At 38.6% G+C, this 14431-nt stretch overlaps 1 protein-coding gene across 4 annotated transcripts in view; it reads left to right on the forward strand.

The window, feature by feature from the left end:
• The window catches only part of pld5 (phospholipase D family member 5), a 146647-nt gene that overhangs the window by 44392 nt on the left and 87824 nt on the right, over positions 1 to 14431 (forward strand). The window contains exon 1 of one of the 4 annotated variants that reach the window (XM_003215837.4): positions 1839 to 2221. The exons of the other annotated variants lie outside the window; for them this stretch is intronic. Within the exon in view, the coding sequence (XP_003215885.2) occupies positions 2219 to 2221 (3 nt within the window). The 5' untranslated portion in view covers positions 1839 to 2218. Of the gene's footprint in view, positions 1 to 1838; positions 2222 to 14431 lie in introns of those variants that run through there. 4 annotated transcript variants of the gene reach the window in all.

The following is a 14431-nucleotide window of genomic DNA, read 5'->3' on the forward strand; positions in this document are numbered from 1 at the left end:
ACTCAATTCATGCACTTACACAGTCCCCTTTGGCCTTTTTACTGTTCTAAAAAAAAGATAAGGATCTTGTGAACACATGGTGACTCTCAGTTCTTCAAGAATCCAATGCACTTCCTCGAGCTATATAAAAGGATATTAGAAAAGCATGTCTCCTCTGAAATTATGCTAACTATATTATCTTACACTGTAGAAATATGGTAATACAGTCTGATGACACTTCCATGGGTTAGTTTTATGGAATCATGGGAGCTGAAGGTCTTTGGACTTCCCTGCCAAACAGTGCTGGCAACTCACCAAACTGCAAACTCCGGGATTCCATAGCATGTCAGTCAAAGTGTTGTCAACTGTATAAATGAAAGTGTCTTGATATATCCCAAGTCAGAAAATTTCTCAGTGATTTTATCTGCAAAGTTCCATGCATATTCTTCATAGCTGATTGTTGAATGGTCCGTATTATAACAGACCTCTAATCACGAAAATAATCTCCAATGGGCAGCTCCTTGCAGATGCAATGGTGGCAAAAATGAATAATGTCTTGGCTGTCCAATGATGGTTTCTGCCAAATATTGAAAAAGAATTATTCTTAAATGAAGGGAACATTATATTAAAATTGTAATTATGTCATCAAGTAATCAATCATATCAAATGGAGTCTGCAAATTCGTTCATGTTATCCACAGAATAGCCAAGGTTAAACATTTCAGCATTCTTTATTACTGCAGATGGGTAATTAAGGAAGCGAAAAGGTATGTAAGTACCACCTATATGCATGCAATTGCATCCAGAAGACGTATTGTGTATTAAAAGCAAGGGTATAAATAAACATCATCATCATCATCATCATCATCATCATCATCATCATCATCATCATCATCATCATCATCATTTAAAGCAGTGGTTCTCAAGGGGCCCCCAGATGTTTTTGGCCTACAACTCCCAGAAATCCCAGCCAGTTTACCAGCTGTTAGTATTTCTGGGATTTGAGAACCACTGATCTAGAGAACTCAAAGAGAAGCAAACTTAACTATCTCTTTAATTACATTCCTAGCTATAGGAATTAATTACATTCCTAGCTAGAGGACTGGAGAGAGTGGAATCTTGCCCTTTTCTATAGACTCAGACAAAAGTCAACCTCCATTAGGCTTTCCTAGCTTGTGTGATGATCTTCCTTAATAACTTGTCATCTTGACCACACTGTAATGTTGCTTGGCTTCAGTTTTCATCTGAGAAATTTTGAAATGTATTGAATATTCTTGGATAATTGCTCTGCAAAAAATGGCTGATGTCAGCTTGTGTATTTGGAGTGTGTTCATTTTAAAAATATAACAAAACACCAACCATACTTTTTGTGTCATAAAGTTATATTTATCCATTGTTCTCTAAGGTTTTCTCTTCTTTTTGTGTATAACATATTCAGACATCTAACTGATTCTGAGATTTAAAAAAAAAGAGAGGCAAGACTTAAGGTCAAAAAGCCATTTGGCTGTGGTCCAACTAGTGCCCTGTCTCACAACCGGATTATGTTATGTCTAAAAGCAATTTGATATTTTGATCTGTTATTATTCATTTAGGTTTCTGAGTCATCTAATTGCTTGTTCTTGTCCTGAAACTTGTTTTACATTTTATTTTAAAACTGATCACATTGCCAGAAAAAGACTAATCTTCAGGTAGCATGTAGATACACATTTTGCCTACAGCACAAGCAATCCCAATTTCTAGCTTAGTTAAAAGTACGGGGGCTTAGAAAACGCCGAGGTTTACCATCACTGTGTTTTTAGTACTGTGGATTTGGGTAGCTTGGGAAATGTTTGTGTAATCATACAGATAGGCACTATGCCAAGTGTGTGTTTTAGTCAGTCCACAGAAGAAATAGCTTCAAAACCTTAGCTTCTGAATAAAGGAAGCAGGTCTGTTTTCTATCCCACAGTGAAAACATTGTAATTAAGCAGATATACCTTTAAAAGCAAAACATGCACACAGTACAGCAAAGTATGCCTCCTGAACATATCAAGACTTCTTTTTGCAAGCTCTTCTTTTTCTTGCTGGGATTGGCTGATGATTTTCAAAGCATCAAGGCTAGCAGCTGAGTGACTGAACTGAAAGCAGTGGTGATACAATTTCCACACAGCTTCGTGTCTCTAGCCTGAGCCTCCAGTGGCTTCTCTAAGCAGGAATAGAGTCACTGCTTGTTTGGCAGTGCTGGACTTTGCAGGATCAGAATGGTAAGAAACTCTTTTGTTCTTACCAGGTTAAGAACAAATATTGCTGCTTAGAATAGAAAATTAAAAAATTACTTGCATTAGGATGTGCTAGTGAAAACAGCAGTGTGGTTATTTAAAGCAAACTGCAAGTGGCTAACAATAGCACTGTCAATATTTTTTAGGGAGGGGAAAGCAAGTTGGTGACAAATATGCCTGGCAGTAATGATAGACAGTTAAACAGATGAGAGGATTGCTATTTTAAATCAGTCTTAACGAATAAAGACCGGTGTGTTAGTGTTTTCAGTAGCTTAGGTATACTCTTATGTACTCAGATGTAAATAAAACAAGTGCTCCAGGAACAGCAGTGATGCAGATTTACTCTGAATGTGTCAGTAGTATCTATTGATTTTTGCATTATGTATGATTTTTTGTAGATGTGTTATATATGCTTGCAATTGGTAATACATTTATAATTGAAGCAAAATATTCTAGCAAGCACAAATACACATGTATTGATATAAATCATAGCTAAAATCATAGTAGTACACACAGTGTAAGTATTTTGCACTGCAAGATCTCTGTGTGTGTTTGAAGTTGTTAAATAATTGCTAGCAGCAGAAGAAGGAAGGTTGCACAGCCTTCCTTGTAAGTATTTGTATCCACCCTTACTGGAAGAAAAAACACACTATTTCTGAAGTGTACAATGAAGCCAGTCTCCTACATGAAAATTGAATCATTATAATCATGGATAAGAATAAAATGATAATGAGATCACAAAGGCAAAAGATACACTAAACACTAAAAAAAATTGTTTCATAGAAACCAGTGTGAACTTAGATGCATTTGCTTGATAGCTGACATGAATGTTATTCTATCTGTAGTTTAATGACATTATGAGATAGTGTTTTTTTTTAATTAAGCTGATTTTGTTATGAAAAATTACAAAACAAATGAAAGTATTTTCTACAATTACCAGCTTATACAGTTTTATATGTGGCTTCATTAGATGTCAATTTTCAAAGAAATCATTTGGTAAATGACTGGGCACAGGAGTCGGACTTGTAGCATATGGTTCAAATAGAAAAAAAAATCTAACCATATTGTTTGTGTAGAAACTAATCACCTTATGCTGTCTGTTCCAAATCAATAACAATTACATTGAACATTAATAACTCAATTGGTGAAGGATATTCATTTTCTTTATTATTTCTACAATATATCCTACTGAGTTGGATGACATAGTTTTACTATAGTTTTTCACTTCCTGTATTTGTTCATTTTTCAAGTACTGTGCCAACCTCAATATGCATGGTTAAATAAGTGTTGAATGTAATGATCATGTGAAGGTGCTTTTTCATACTAAAGAAAGGTGAATATAACTCCCAAGTAGTGTTGAATTATGGGAAATTTAAGATATTCTCAGAATTCCAAAGAAAGTAATTGGTTAGATTTGAGAAGTATATGAATGTCACTCCCCCCTCCCCCTTGTCAAAATAAAAAAAGCAGTTGGAGGTAAAATAATCAGAATCCACATTATCTGTGTGCATTTTATTGTGATACATGATACATAATGAAGAGCTCACAAGGTGCAAATACTGTGGGTGTTATTCAAGTCTTTGCTAATTAGATTATAATATCTGAAATTTTTAATTTGTATTTTGAGACAGCTTGTCTATTAGGCAAGAACATAGGAAATTTAATACCAACCTTCTCTAGATAGTAGAGTGATAGAATCAACAGGTTGATCCATACAGTTGTGGCACAAAGAAGTATTAGCTATGCAATAGTAGGCAACATATATAATAGGACACAACATTGTACTTTGTACAAAGAAATGTAAGAAGAATCCTTCCCAAGAGAGAAGAATATCAAAAATATTCATGCAAATATGTTCACATATGCCTTCATATGAATAAATCAAAAGCACAGAAGCAAAAATTAAATGGCAATTGACCCAAATGCTAAAATCTGGCCAGCTTTTCCATGATATAGGCTTGACTTCCTGTATTATTTTCTATGAAGACTTTGAAAAAAAAAAAACCTCTACATACTTTTGTATTGCAAATTAAACCCAATATCTACTTTTCCTACTGGAAAATGACACTCACCAAGAGGTAACACATGAAGTGATTACCACAATGTGTCAGAAGGTTTGTTTTTAATTTTGCTGTTTGTAGAACTGGATGGAAAATATCAGTGGTGCTGACACATCAAACTTGCAAAAAGTTACTTTTCTGAGCTCCCAACAGCATGGCCACTGGCACATTTATTAGAATCTTAGATTTCTAAAATTACATAATCACAAGAACATTTGAGATGTTTCCACTCTCTTTGCATTTGGGTATTGAGACCAACTAGAATGTCCAGCCAGAATACCCCATCATAAGCCATCCTGGCACCTGTTTCAGTGAGAGTCATTAAAACTACTTCTGTAAAATATAAAATGTTTCTTTGATATCTTGGAATTGTGTTCTGGAAAGAGGTATTTCTCCCCAAATCAAGTCTCCAGTAACATTTGCCACCTCAGTCTCAGCTACTTCAGTCTGCAATTCATTCTTGATTGCCTCCCTGGTGCTCTTGCAGGAGCAAACCTGTATTGTACCAATCCGAAGCCAGAGAATAACAGGAGTTGCTATGGTAACCAACTTTTAGCCTTGGAGGGGATCTTCTGAACTCTGTTCTTGAGGGGCAAGAGAAGAAAAAGAACGACAGAGATTGGGGCCAAGAAGTACACGATCTAAAGCAGATAAAGGCATTCATCTTGAATCCCAGAGAATGGCACACTAATCTCAAGGCTCTCAATAAAGTGGAATAAATGGCATTAAGTATATGGACCTTAGGGAAGGATTACTAAAATTGAAAAAGTAGAAACAGGGAACTTTTTATTGAATTCTTTATTGCAGACAAATTCCTGTTGTGGTTGACATAAGAAGCAGAACACTACAAAATCAGAAGTACCAATGAAGCATAAATATTAATAAGGATAATATATATAGAGATAATATATATATATATATATATAGAGAGAGAGAGAGAGAGAGAGAGAGAGAGAGAGACACTATTATCTGCACTGTGGTTCAGGTTACTAATTTTAAGTTCAGGTGACTAATAGGTAGTCACACTGTGACTACCTATTCTCCCACAGTGTGTCATATCACATGCTTAAAGAAGCTGTATATTGTTTAAAGAGATTGGGGCTATCAACAACTGCTAGTCATGATGGCTATTTGAAGCTTATTGACCTCTGAACGTTGCTGGGGTAGAGTAGTGAGAAAGGTCTGTTGTCTGGTTTTTCTGTTGGGATTTACAGAAAATCTGCTTGGCCACTTTTGGAGGGAGAGTGGTGGACTAGGTAGAGCCTCATTATAATTCAACATGGCTCTTCTTATGTTCTATCATGCATACAAATTGTTTTAAGTATCATCTTTACCAATCTGAGGAATTATGTAAACAGGGTGAGAGAAGATCCTTCCTGGGCTACTTGCTACTCCAAATGATTATTATTTATTATTTCATACATTTATATCCAGTCCTTCTCACCCCTGGGCGTCACAACTGGCAGTTATTAGATGCCAAAAACAAGCAGTTATAAAAACAAATAATTAAAACATCAATTATAAAAACACTTGCACAAGTCTAAATCATAGTCTGGGGTCCGTTCATTATAAGTCACATAAATTGTTCTTCTTATTATTATTGCTGCATTTGCTGCTCAAATGCCTGGTCCCACAGCTATGTTTTGAGTTTTTTCCGAAAGTATAAAAGGAGGGGGCTGACCGGCATGGAGTCCCCCGGAGAACATCACATGACACAGGGCTACTTCTTTCAGGACTCCATGGGGCTCAGTGCCAGCACCATTGCAGTAGCGGAGCCCAGAGGAGTTGGGTATACACCTGACTCTTCATAGAAGGAGCTGAAGAGGAAGCAGGGGACAGTGGGGAAATGTTGTGGGAAGACAGATTACGGACCCCAACAATAGGGAACCCAGCAAGACGATTCCCTATGCTGCCCCACAATTTCCCCTGCTGTCCCCTGATAAGGTCCTGAGTCCTGCCGTCTCATCAATTTATAGGTTCCATGATTCCATAGTAAGAAGCATTAATTCTGCAGTATAGATATATCCCAAATGTCTTGTGACAGTTAAAAGACTATAATCATATTTTTGAATTTGCTTCATTGGATGCTGGGGTGGGATGGAGACCAAGACAATGTAAGCCCAATTATTACTTCTTAATAATTAAGAAGGAATAATAATAATTAAGGTACCAGAAAACTTTCTCCCTTCTGCAGCAAACGCCCCTGCCACCCCTAAATTACATCTTAATTCAAACAAGGGTCCCACAACACTGCTAACCTATAGAGTGAACTTTTCTGGACAATTATCTGCTTTATCAGATCCAGAATTTCAGGTGTATAAGACAAGCTCAGAGAGAAATGTACTGACAGTAATAATTACATTGTTAACACGAGCTATTCATTGCACAAAGACTGTGGTATTACGTTATGTTAATATATTGTAAGCTGCTAGTATCATGATTCAAATTTATAATGGTAAACTGGAATTTACGGATGAACTGTAATATAGCAGTCTTTCCCTCTTTAATTTCTGTTTCAAGTTCTTTTCCTTCCCCCATGTTTACTTTAAGGCCAGTAATAAGAGTATTCAGGGAAAATTTAGTGAATTATGAAAATAACATTCATGATATAACAGTAGCAACTGGCTTGGTTCTGTTTTCTTTTTAACTTGTTTCTAAGAGTACACAGAGGAACAAACACTTGAATGGAACTTAGCTGTTACTTTGTATGAACAAATATTCAAGTACAAATATATGGGACAGTGATATAATCACAAAATCAAAGGATAGCCATGTTAGTCTGTTGAAGCTTTAAAAGGTGAAATAAAAGGAAGGAGCCTTTTAAACTTTAAAACTGATTTATTTGAGCATGGATTTCCATGGATTTCAATTTACTATACATCTGAAGAAGTGGACTGAAATTCACAAAAACCCAAGCTAAACCAAATCAGTCTCTTGTATATTCTTATATTATATGCTATTACCCCCCTCATTTTCCCTTTGCCTACCTCTTTTTATAATCACAAAATAAGTCAGAAATATTAAATACACAGCACTGAGCAACAGTTGAAAAAGCTTTTGTAATGAGCTAAGAGCTTACACTTTAATGAGGAAGCATGTTCGTAGCATGATTAGTGTAGAGGTCAATAAAAGCCATGTTTAAATCTAGAAAAACAGAAAATGTATTTCTCACTTAGAATAGTGAACCTCAAGAATCAAGTGCAAAAATGTTACACAGAGAGATTTTTAATATTTTAAAGATGCATGCATTGTTGATAAAAAATTTGTTGATTTTTGACTGAGTGAGTGTCGATTCAAGGATCTACTTTTAGTATTGTATCACTATCCTTTTCAGTTGGAATGTTGTAAGATAAATTTATCATAAATGCCATTGCCTTCATCTGAGACTAAGTAGATTTCAATGACTAAATGATGATTTGAACCCTGGTTTAAGTTTCAATAAGTTTTAAGTTTTGCTAAATTGCTCTAGCAATTGTTAGTGATATGTGTAATCTTTCCCCCCAAAATATTACTTAAACTTATGCTTAAAAATCAAGTGCAATGTAGTACGTTTTGTAGTAGTTTGTGATTAGCTCTAATCAGAAGTCTCACAAAAGAATCAGAACTTATTCTGTTTTTAGTCTTGAAGGACAGTTCCACATAGAGAGCATCCTCAAATAATGTGACTTTCCAGATGCTTTTGGACTGCAAATTCCTTGATCCATCATCATTAGTTATGCTGTCTGGGGTTATTGAGATGTGCAGTTCAACAACATTAAGACTGTGCATCTGTGGGCATTCATGCCAGGCTAGAAAGGCTTTTAAATGCTTCACCCAATGGAGGAAACCTGACTTGGACACAGGAACTGATCAGACCTTTAGTCTCCTTCCCATTGATCTGTGGCCTCAATGTGCTATGTTTTTAATCAATTACACTGAAACTGCCTCATGAATACATTTGGACAGTCTCATAAAACAAATTGTACTGGTTGCTGTCAGACAGGATGTGTATCTAAAAGTAAATCTGGTCAAATGTAGTATGGTAGTTGATGTTCTTAAAATAAAGAAAAAATAGAAGGATGGTTTAAAAGATTACTAATTATTGCCTGTGCAGAATGAGATGAACACTAATACTATTTATGGCAATTGCACAGACTGTCTCACAATAAAATAACAGACATATTGTGTTTTCAGTGGAACATCTTTATTGTTCAGAAGCAATTATTTCATAACTTTCTAAGATCTTGTCCAAGGGCAGGTACAATAAACATATTTTGCTATATTCTGTATAAACATATACTGTATATCCTAATGTATAAATTGAAGGCAGGTTTAGGAACCAAAATTAGGGATTTTGATATGACTCATGGATAAGATGAGGGTCATTCTGTGACGAGAAGAAGCTCCAGTGTCTCCTTAGGAGGTCAAATGCTTCTGGCCACTGGTGTCACCCCTTTCCTGCCCAGGAATTCAAAAAGACCAGAAACAATGCTATAGCAGCAAAAGTAAAAAAGGTAAGTGCTTCCTTCAGATTATCCCAGGATGGATTATGCTACCATATTTGCTTGTCTACTCTGAGAAAGGGATGCTTCTTTTTTTAAAATATGACCTCAGTACTTACATTGATCCATAAAGAAGTTAACACAGTTTTTTTTGGGGGGGGGGTTCATTTTTGACTAAAATTTCTAAACTTATACATGAGCATCCAGTGGTTGTTCCTAAAATATTCTTGATTTTTCTCTTTATTGCCATAATAAAATGTGTTGGCTTTCAAGATATCACAAGACTCTGCTATTGATATTGAAATGATATTTGAATTTGGATTGTAGCTCTGTAATTTCCAGAAGCTGTAAAGGTAAAGGTTTCCCCTTGACATTGTCTAGTTGAGTCTGACTCTGGGGCTGATGCTCATCTCCATTTCTAAGCAGAGGTGCTGGCATTGTCCGTCGATGCCTCCTAGGTCATGTGGCCGGCATGACTGCATGGAGTGCCATTACCTTCCCACCGAAGCGATATCTATTGATCTACTCACATTTGCATGTTTTAGAACTACTAGGTTGGCAGAAGCTGGGGCTAATAGCGGGAGCTCACCCCAGCCCACGGATTCAAACCGCTGACCTTCCAGTCAGCACGTTCTGCAGCTTAGTGGTTTAACTCACTGCACCACTGTAGCCCCTGTTGAAAGCTGATTGTGTTTGATAAACACTGCTATCATTTTAAGACTGAAAAGAAGCATTTTCAAACAATACCACATTCAGAATGGGGCCAGTGTGATATAGTGGCTTAAGTATTGTGCTAGAACTCTGGAAGAAGAGTCTTTGAATCCCTGCTCAGTTATGGAAACTCATGGGTGACCTTGGGCAAGACATACTCTGTCAGCTTTAGAACCAATAACAAACTCCCTCCGATTAATTCTTTCCAAACAAACCCTGGAATAGTGTTATAAGTCTGAGTTGACTTGAAGGTACAGTAGAACCCCGGTACTCCGAGTTAAACCGGCGGACCGCAACTCGGTCAACCGGATAACTCGGATTACCAGGCGGGACAAGGCAGGACTGGGAGGCGCTGCAAACGCCTCCCGGTTCAGTCCTCGTTCCCATGGAGAGGCCTCTCCATGGGGACGAAGGCTGGATCGGGAGGCGCTGCAAACAGCGGCTCCCGGTTCAGCCCTCGTCCCCATGGAGAAGCCTCTGCATGGGGACGAAGGCTGGATCGGGAGTCGCTGTTTGTAGCGCCTCCCGATCCAGCCTCCTTACCCATGGAGAGGCCTCTCCATGGGGACGAGGACTGAACCGGGAGGCATTAGCAGCGCCTCCCGATCCAGCCCTCGTCCCCACGGAGAGGCCTCCCCGCGGTTGGGAGCACCCCCGCAACGAAGGGGCTATCCCTCCCTTTGGCGGAGGCCTGGAGCCAGGGAAGTGACTCTCGCTTCCCTGGCTCCAAGCCTTCGCCAAAGGAAGAAAGCCCCTTCGTTCGGTGGGTGGGTGAATGGGGAGGGCCACAAAAGCCCTCCCCGTTCACCCACCCACCCCCCCGCCCGTGCCTCGGCTCCTTCGTCCCGCCGGGGCGGCAACACCGGTGCCCGGCGAGGCGAAGGAGTCGGACGTGCATGTTGCTAGGTAGATAACAAGCTACCTAGCAACATGCACAGGGTGCTCGCCCCTTGGGAGGTGCCTCCTGCGTGTTGCTAGGTAGCTTACTATCTACCTAGCAACACACAGGGGCCACCTCCCAAGGGGCGAGCGCCCGGTGCATGTTGCTAGGTAGCTTGCTGTCTACCTAGCAACACGCACGCCAGCGAGCAGGTGAACGGGGAGGGCCTTTACGGCCCTCCCCATTCACCTGCTCGGATTACACGGAGGCTCGAACGAGCGGGGTTTTACTGTACATAGAAACAATAAAGTAACACTTGTGTATTTACATTGTTATCTCCTGCAGTGTATTCCTTTCTTTTTTTGTGTTCCTTTCCTTTTGTGAACTAGCAAGATGCCATTGTGTGCAGCTAAAATTTAAGATGAAAATTTCAGACTTAATGTTTCAGAAATACTTTATTTAGTGAGTTTGAATTATAGCAAATGAGTGGTCTGGATTGATGTCTTCCAGGCCATCTCTCACTTCAAAGTAACTTTTTGTATTGATTGCTTTCATTGTGCAATTACAGTGAAATAATTTTACTTCTCTTTAATGTGATATAAAATTAAATTGCATGTATTTTAAAATTAGTAGTCACAGTTATAAACACTTAAAGGCACCTTAAACTGGTCCTGCAGGTTCAGCAGAGCCTACCTGGTTAGTACTTGGATGGGAGTTCATTAATAAATACCAGGTGCTATAGGACAGAGGAAATAATGGTTTACCTCACAACCTCTGAGGATGCCTGCCATAGATGTGGGCGAAACGTTAGGAGAGAATACTTCTGGAACATGGCCACACAGCCCGAAAGACATACAACAACCCTGTGATCCCGGCCATGAAAGCCTTCGACAACACAATAATGGTTTTGCCTGTTCTTCTGAACACACCTTGCCTAAGAATACCCTGTAAAATTAAAGGAGTTGTCATAGGTCAATAGGCAACTTGGGCACATACACACATAATTACAATTATATTATCTACATACCACATGGAAGTCATTTCAAATTAATTACAAAATGAGTGGAAGGACACAATAACTGCAAGATGGTATTAAGTACCAACAATTAAGAAATCTGATAGCAACCGTAGCATTTAGTTTTCATATGCATATGACTTATTTTTAAATACCAAGAACATTTCCAATAAAAGCCAATATCAGATCATACTGCAATAAAGAAAGAAAGCAAAGAGAAATATTAAAGTATTTTTCTAATTTTGCCTTTGAACAAACAGCATATAAATGCTATTTTATTGTTTTAACTCTTTTTTTGGTTACTGAGTGTCATCATCTCTTTTCATTTCAGAGTGTATCAAAATATGTCACAGAGAAAGAGTGCTGTAAATTTGCTGTAAATTTATTTAGACTTTTTTAGGGGGAACATTTGTTACTTTTCAGAAGCAACAAGTTCACCCCTTCAGGAAACAGAATGCTAGACTAGACAGAATTTATTTAGGAAGTTTAAATACTGGCATCATGAACTGGAGATACTTTCAGCAGATTAGTCTTTAAAATATTCATAGTACATTAACTGTGTGAATGCACTGTGAGCACAGATTGCACATGAGCATATTGAAAGAATATAGGCAGTGTTTCAAGGATAAAGATGAAGCTACAGATTATTACACAAGTTCTTTTAAAACATGTATATGTGGGAGAGATGACAATGTGTTCAGTACTCATAGTGAAATTTTAAAAACCTTCTACTTTCTAATAATTCAATGGAAATTGAATTTTCTTGTGTTCTATATATTACTAGCTGTGCCTGGCCACGCGTTGCTGTGACGTTGTCTGGTGGTGTTGGTGAGAAATTTGAGTTAGTGGTGGTATTGAATGTCTGTTGTATGGTTGTCTTTATGTTTAGTATGTACAGTAGAGTCAGGCCTCTCTGAGTATACAGCTATACTTTTTCTATGTGAAAAAGATAAGGAAACACTCTAAAGGTTCCAAACATAAAAAGAGATGTGACATGTCAGGGCCACAGAAATAGTCAGGTCTTTCTGAGTATAGAGCTATCTTCTTTCTATGTGAAAAAGATAAGCAAACACTCTAAAGGTTCCAAACATAAAAAGAGATGTGACATGTCAGGGTCACAGAAATAGTCAGGCCTTTCTGAGTATAGAGCTATCTTCTTTCTATGTGAAAAAAATAAGCAAACACTCTAAAGGTTCCAAACATAAAAAGAGATGTGACATGTCAGGGCCACAGAAATAGTCAGCCTCTGCAAACATTAGGATTGTATGATGTTGTTATTATTATTATTATTGAGAGGCTGGGTGGCCATCTGTAGGGAGTGCTTGGATTGTGTCCTGCATGGCAGATCGTGGGAGGTGTTTGCTGGCCCTGATTGTTTAGTGTCTGGCATTCCCGTGTTTTAAGAGTGTTGTTTTTTATTTGGTGTTGTGATTTTAAGCTTGTTAAAATATTAGGAGAGAGATTGTGTTGATTGTCATGGTTCATAGCATATATTTAAAATATAGAGTATTAAAATGGGTTGGATATTGTAGAAGGTTGGAGTGGAGATAAATGGTTTGGATGATGGGCGGGCGCTAGGACCCAGGGGACAGCTTTTTCCCATTGCCTGCCTTCCCTGTTGCTGGTGGCCATGAGGGCTTTTCTTTTCCCTCCCTGGCATGGCTCCCGATGGGGCGTTGTGGGTTCTCTCCATGTGGAGGTGTGTGAAGTGATTTTGTGTTGTTTCAACCTTAAGGCGTGGATGATGGGTTGTGTTGTCCAATGTCGAGGTTGGGGGGCCCGTAGTTTAGTTGCTTTGCTCGGTGCCGCGATTCCATCACTCTTTTATATATATAGATAGCTGTGAGGCATTATACTCTGATCATGAATCTTAGAACACATAATACTGTACAGGATACATTAACTATCACATGAGCCAGGCAAAGCATCCCACTTCGCCTGGCATCGCCGAAAAAACAGAGGGGCAGCAGGGTGAATGTGCCACCCCATGTGCCACTCCCTCATGATGACACTTCTCCCGTTACACATGGGAAGCATCGCCTGAGTGATGAGGATCTATGCTGGCTCAATTGGGGCCAGTACAAAATGGGTAAGCTCTCATGTTGGGAAATGCCACATGACGCTTCCACTCCAATTGTGGGTGGGGCCTCCGCCAGAAGTCCAGTGACATTGTGGGATGGGCAGCGTGCCATGTGTTGCTGGACTGGCAGGTTGTTTTAGGATGCTAGATGATTAAATAATTTTCTTGTATTTGTATATTAAACATATAAATTATCTGGCTTTTTATGGCCAGGGATTTGTTTAGTCCAATGTCCTCTATTTTCCATAAAGGAGTGACATCTTTTCCTGCTACTGATACCTTTGTAGTTGTGTGGCACTTTCACTTAGAAAATTTCCACTTAGCAGAAGAACAGAATTCAACAAATTTAGGAGAGATGAGTTTGCTTTCTAGTACAATTCCCAGTGTCCCAAGACCTTTGAGTGAATTCCTGGAAACCATCTGGAACCAATTTTAGGGCAGCTTTAGGGGATAGGGAGGGGAGAAAGAAATTCTGCTATGTTGGTTCTTCAGTATTGGTGTGATAATGAACTTTCATGAGGACCTAAACACTCAAGCACCAGATCATGGAAGCTAAGCAAGGTTAGCCATGGTTATCTCTAGCATATGAGACCACCAATGAATACAGAGTCATTTAGGCTATCTTTCAGAGGAAGGAACTGACAAAATCATCTTTGAGTATTCTTTGCCTATGAAAACCCTATTAAATTAATGGGGTTGCCAATGCCATCACTTGACAGGGAACACATATGTGCACAAGGATAAGTATAGAATAATACTCTTTTAATTTATAGGTGCCATTGAAGCTGGTTTATAATATACTTTATTCATATAACATACTTACTCATTACTCATATATAAGTCAACCTTGTATATAGTTTGGTTTTGCAGCAAAAAAAAAAAAAGGATTTTGATGTGCCCCATGCTATAAGTTGAGGCTCATTCCACATGGAGGAAGAAGCTTCAGCACCACCTGAGAGTGCCAGCTG

The sequence above is a fragment of the Anolis carolinensis genome, chromosome 1 (genome assembly GCF_035594765.1).
Source record: "Anolis carolinensis isolate JA03-04 chromosome 1, rAnoCar3.1.pri, whole genome shotgun sequence".
Classification (NCBI taxonomy): Eukaryota; Metazoa; Chordata; class Lepidosauria; order Squamata; family Dactyloidae; genus Anolis; species Anolis carolinensis.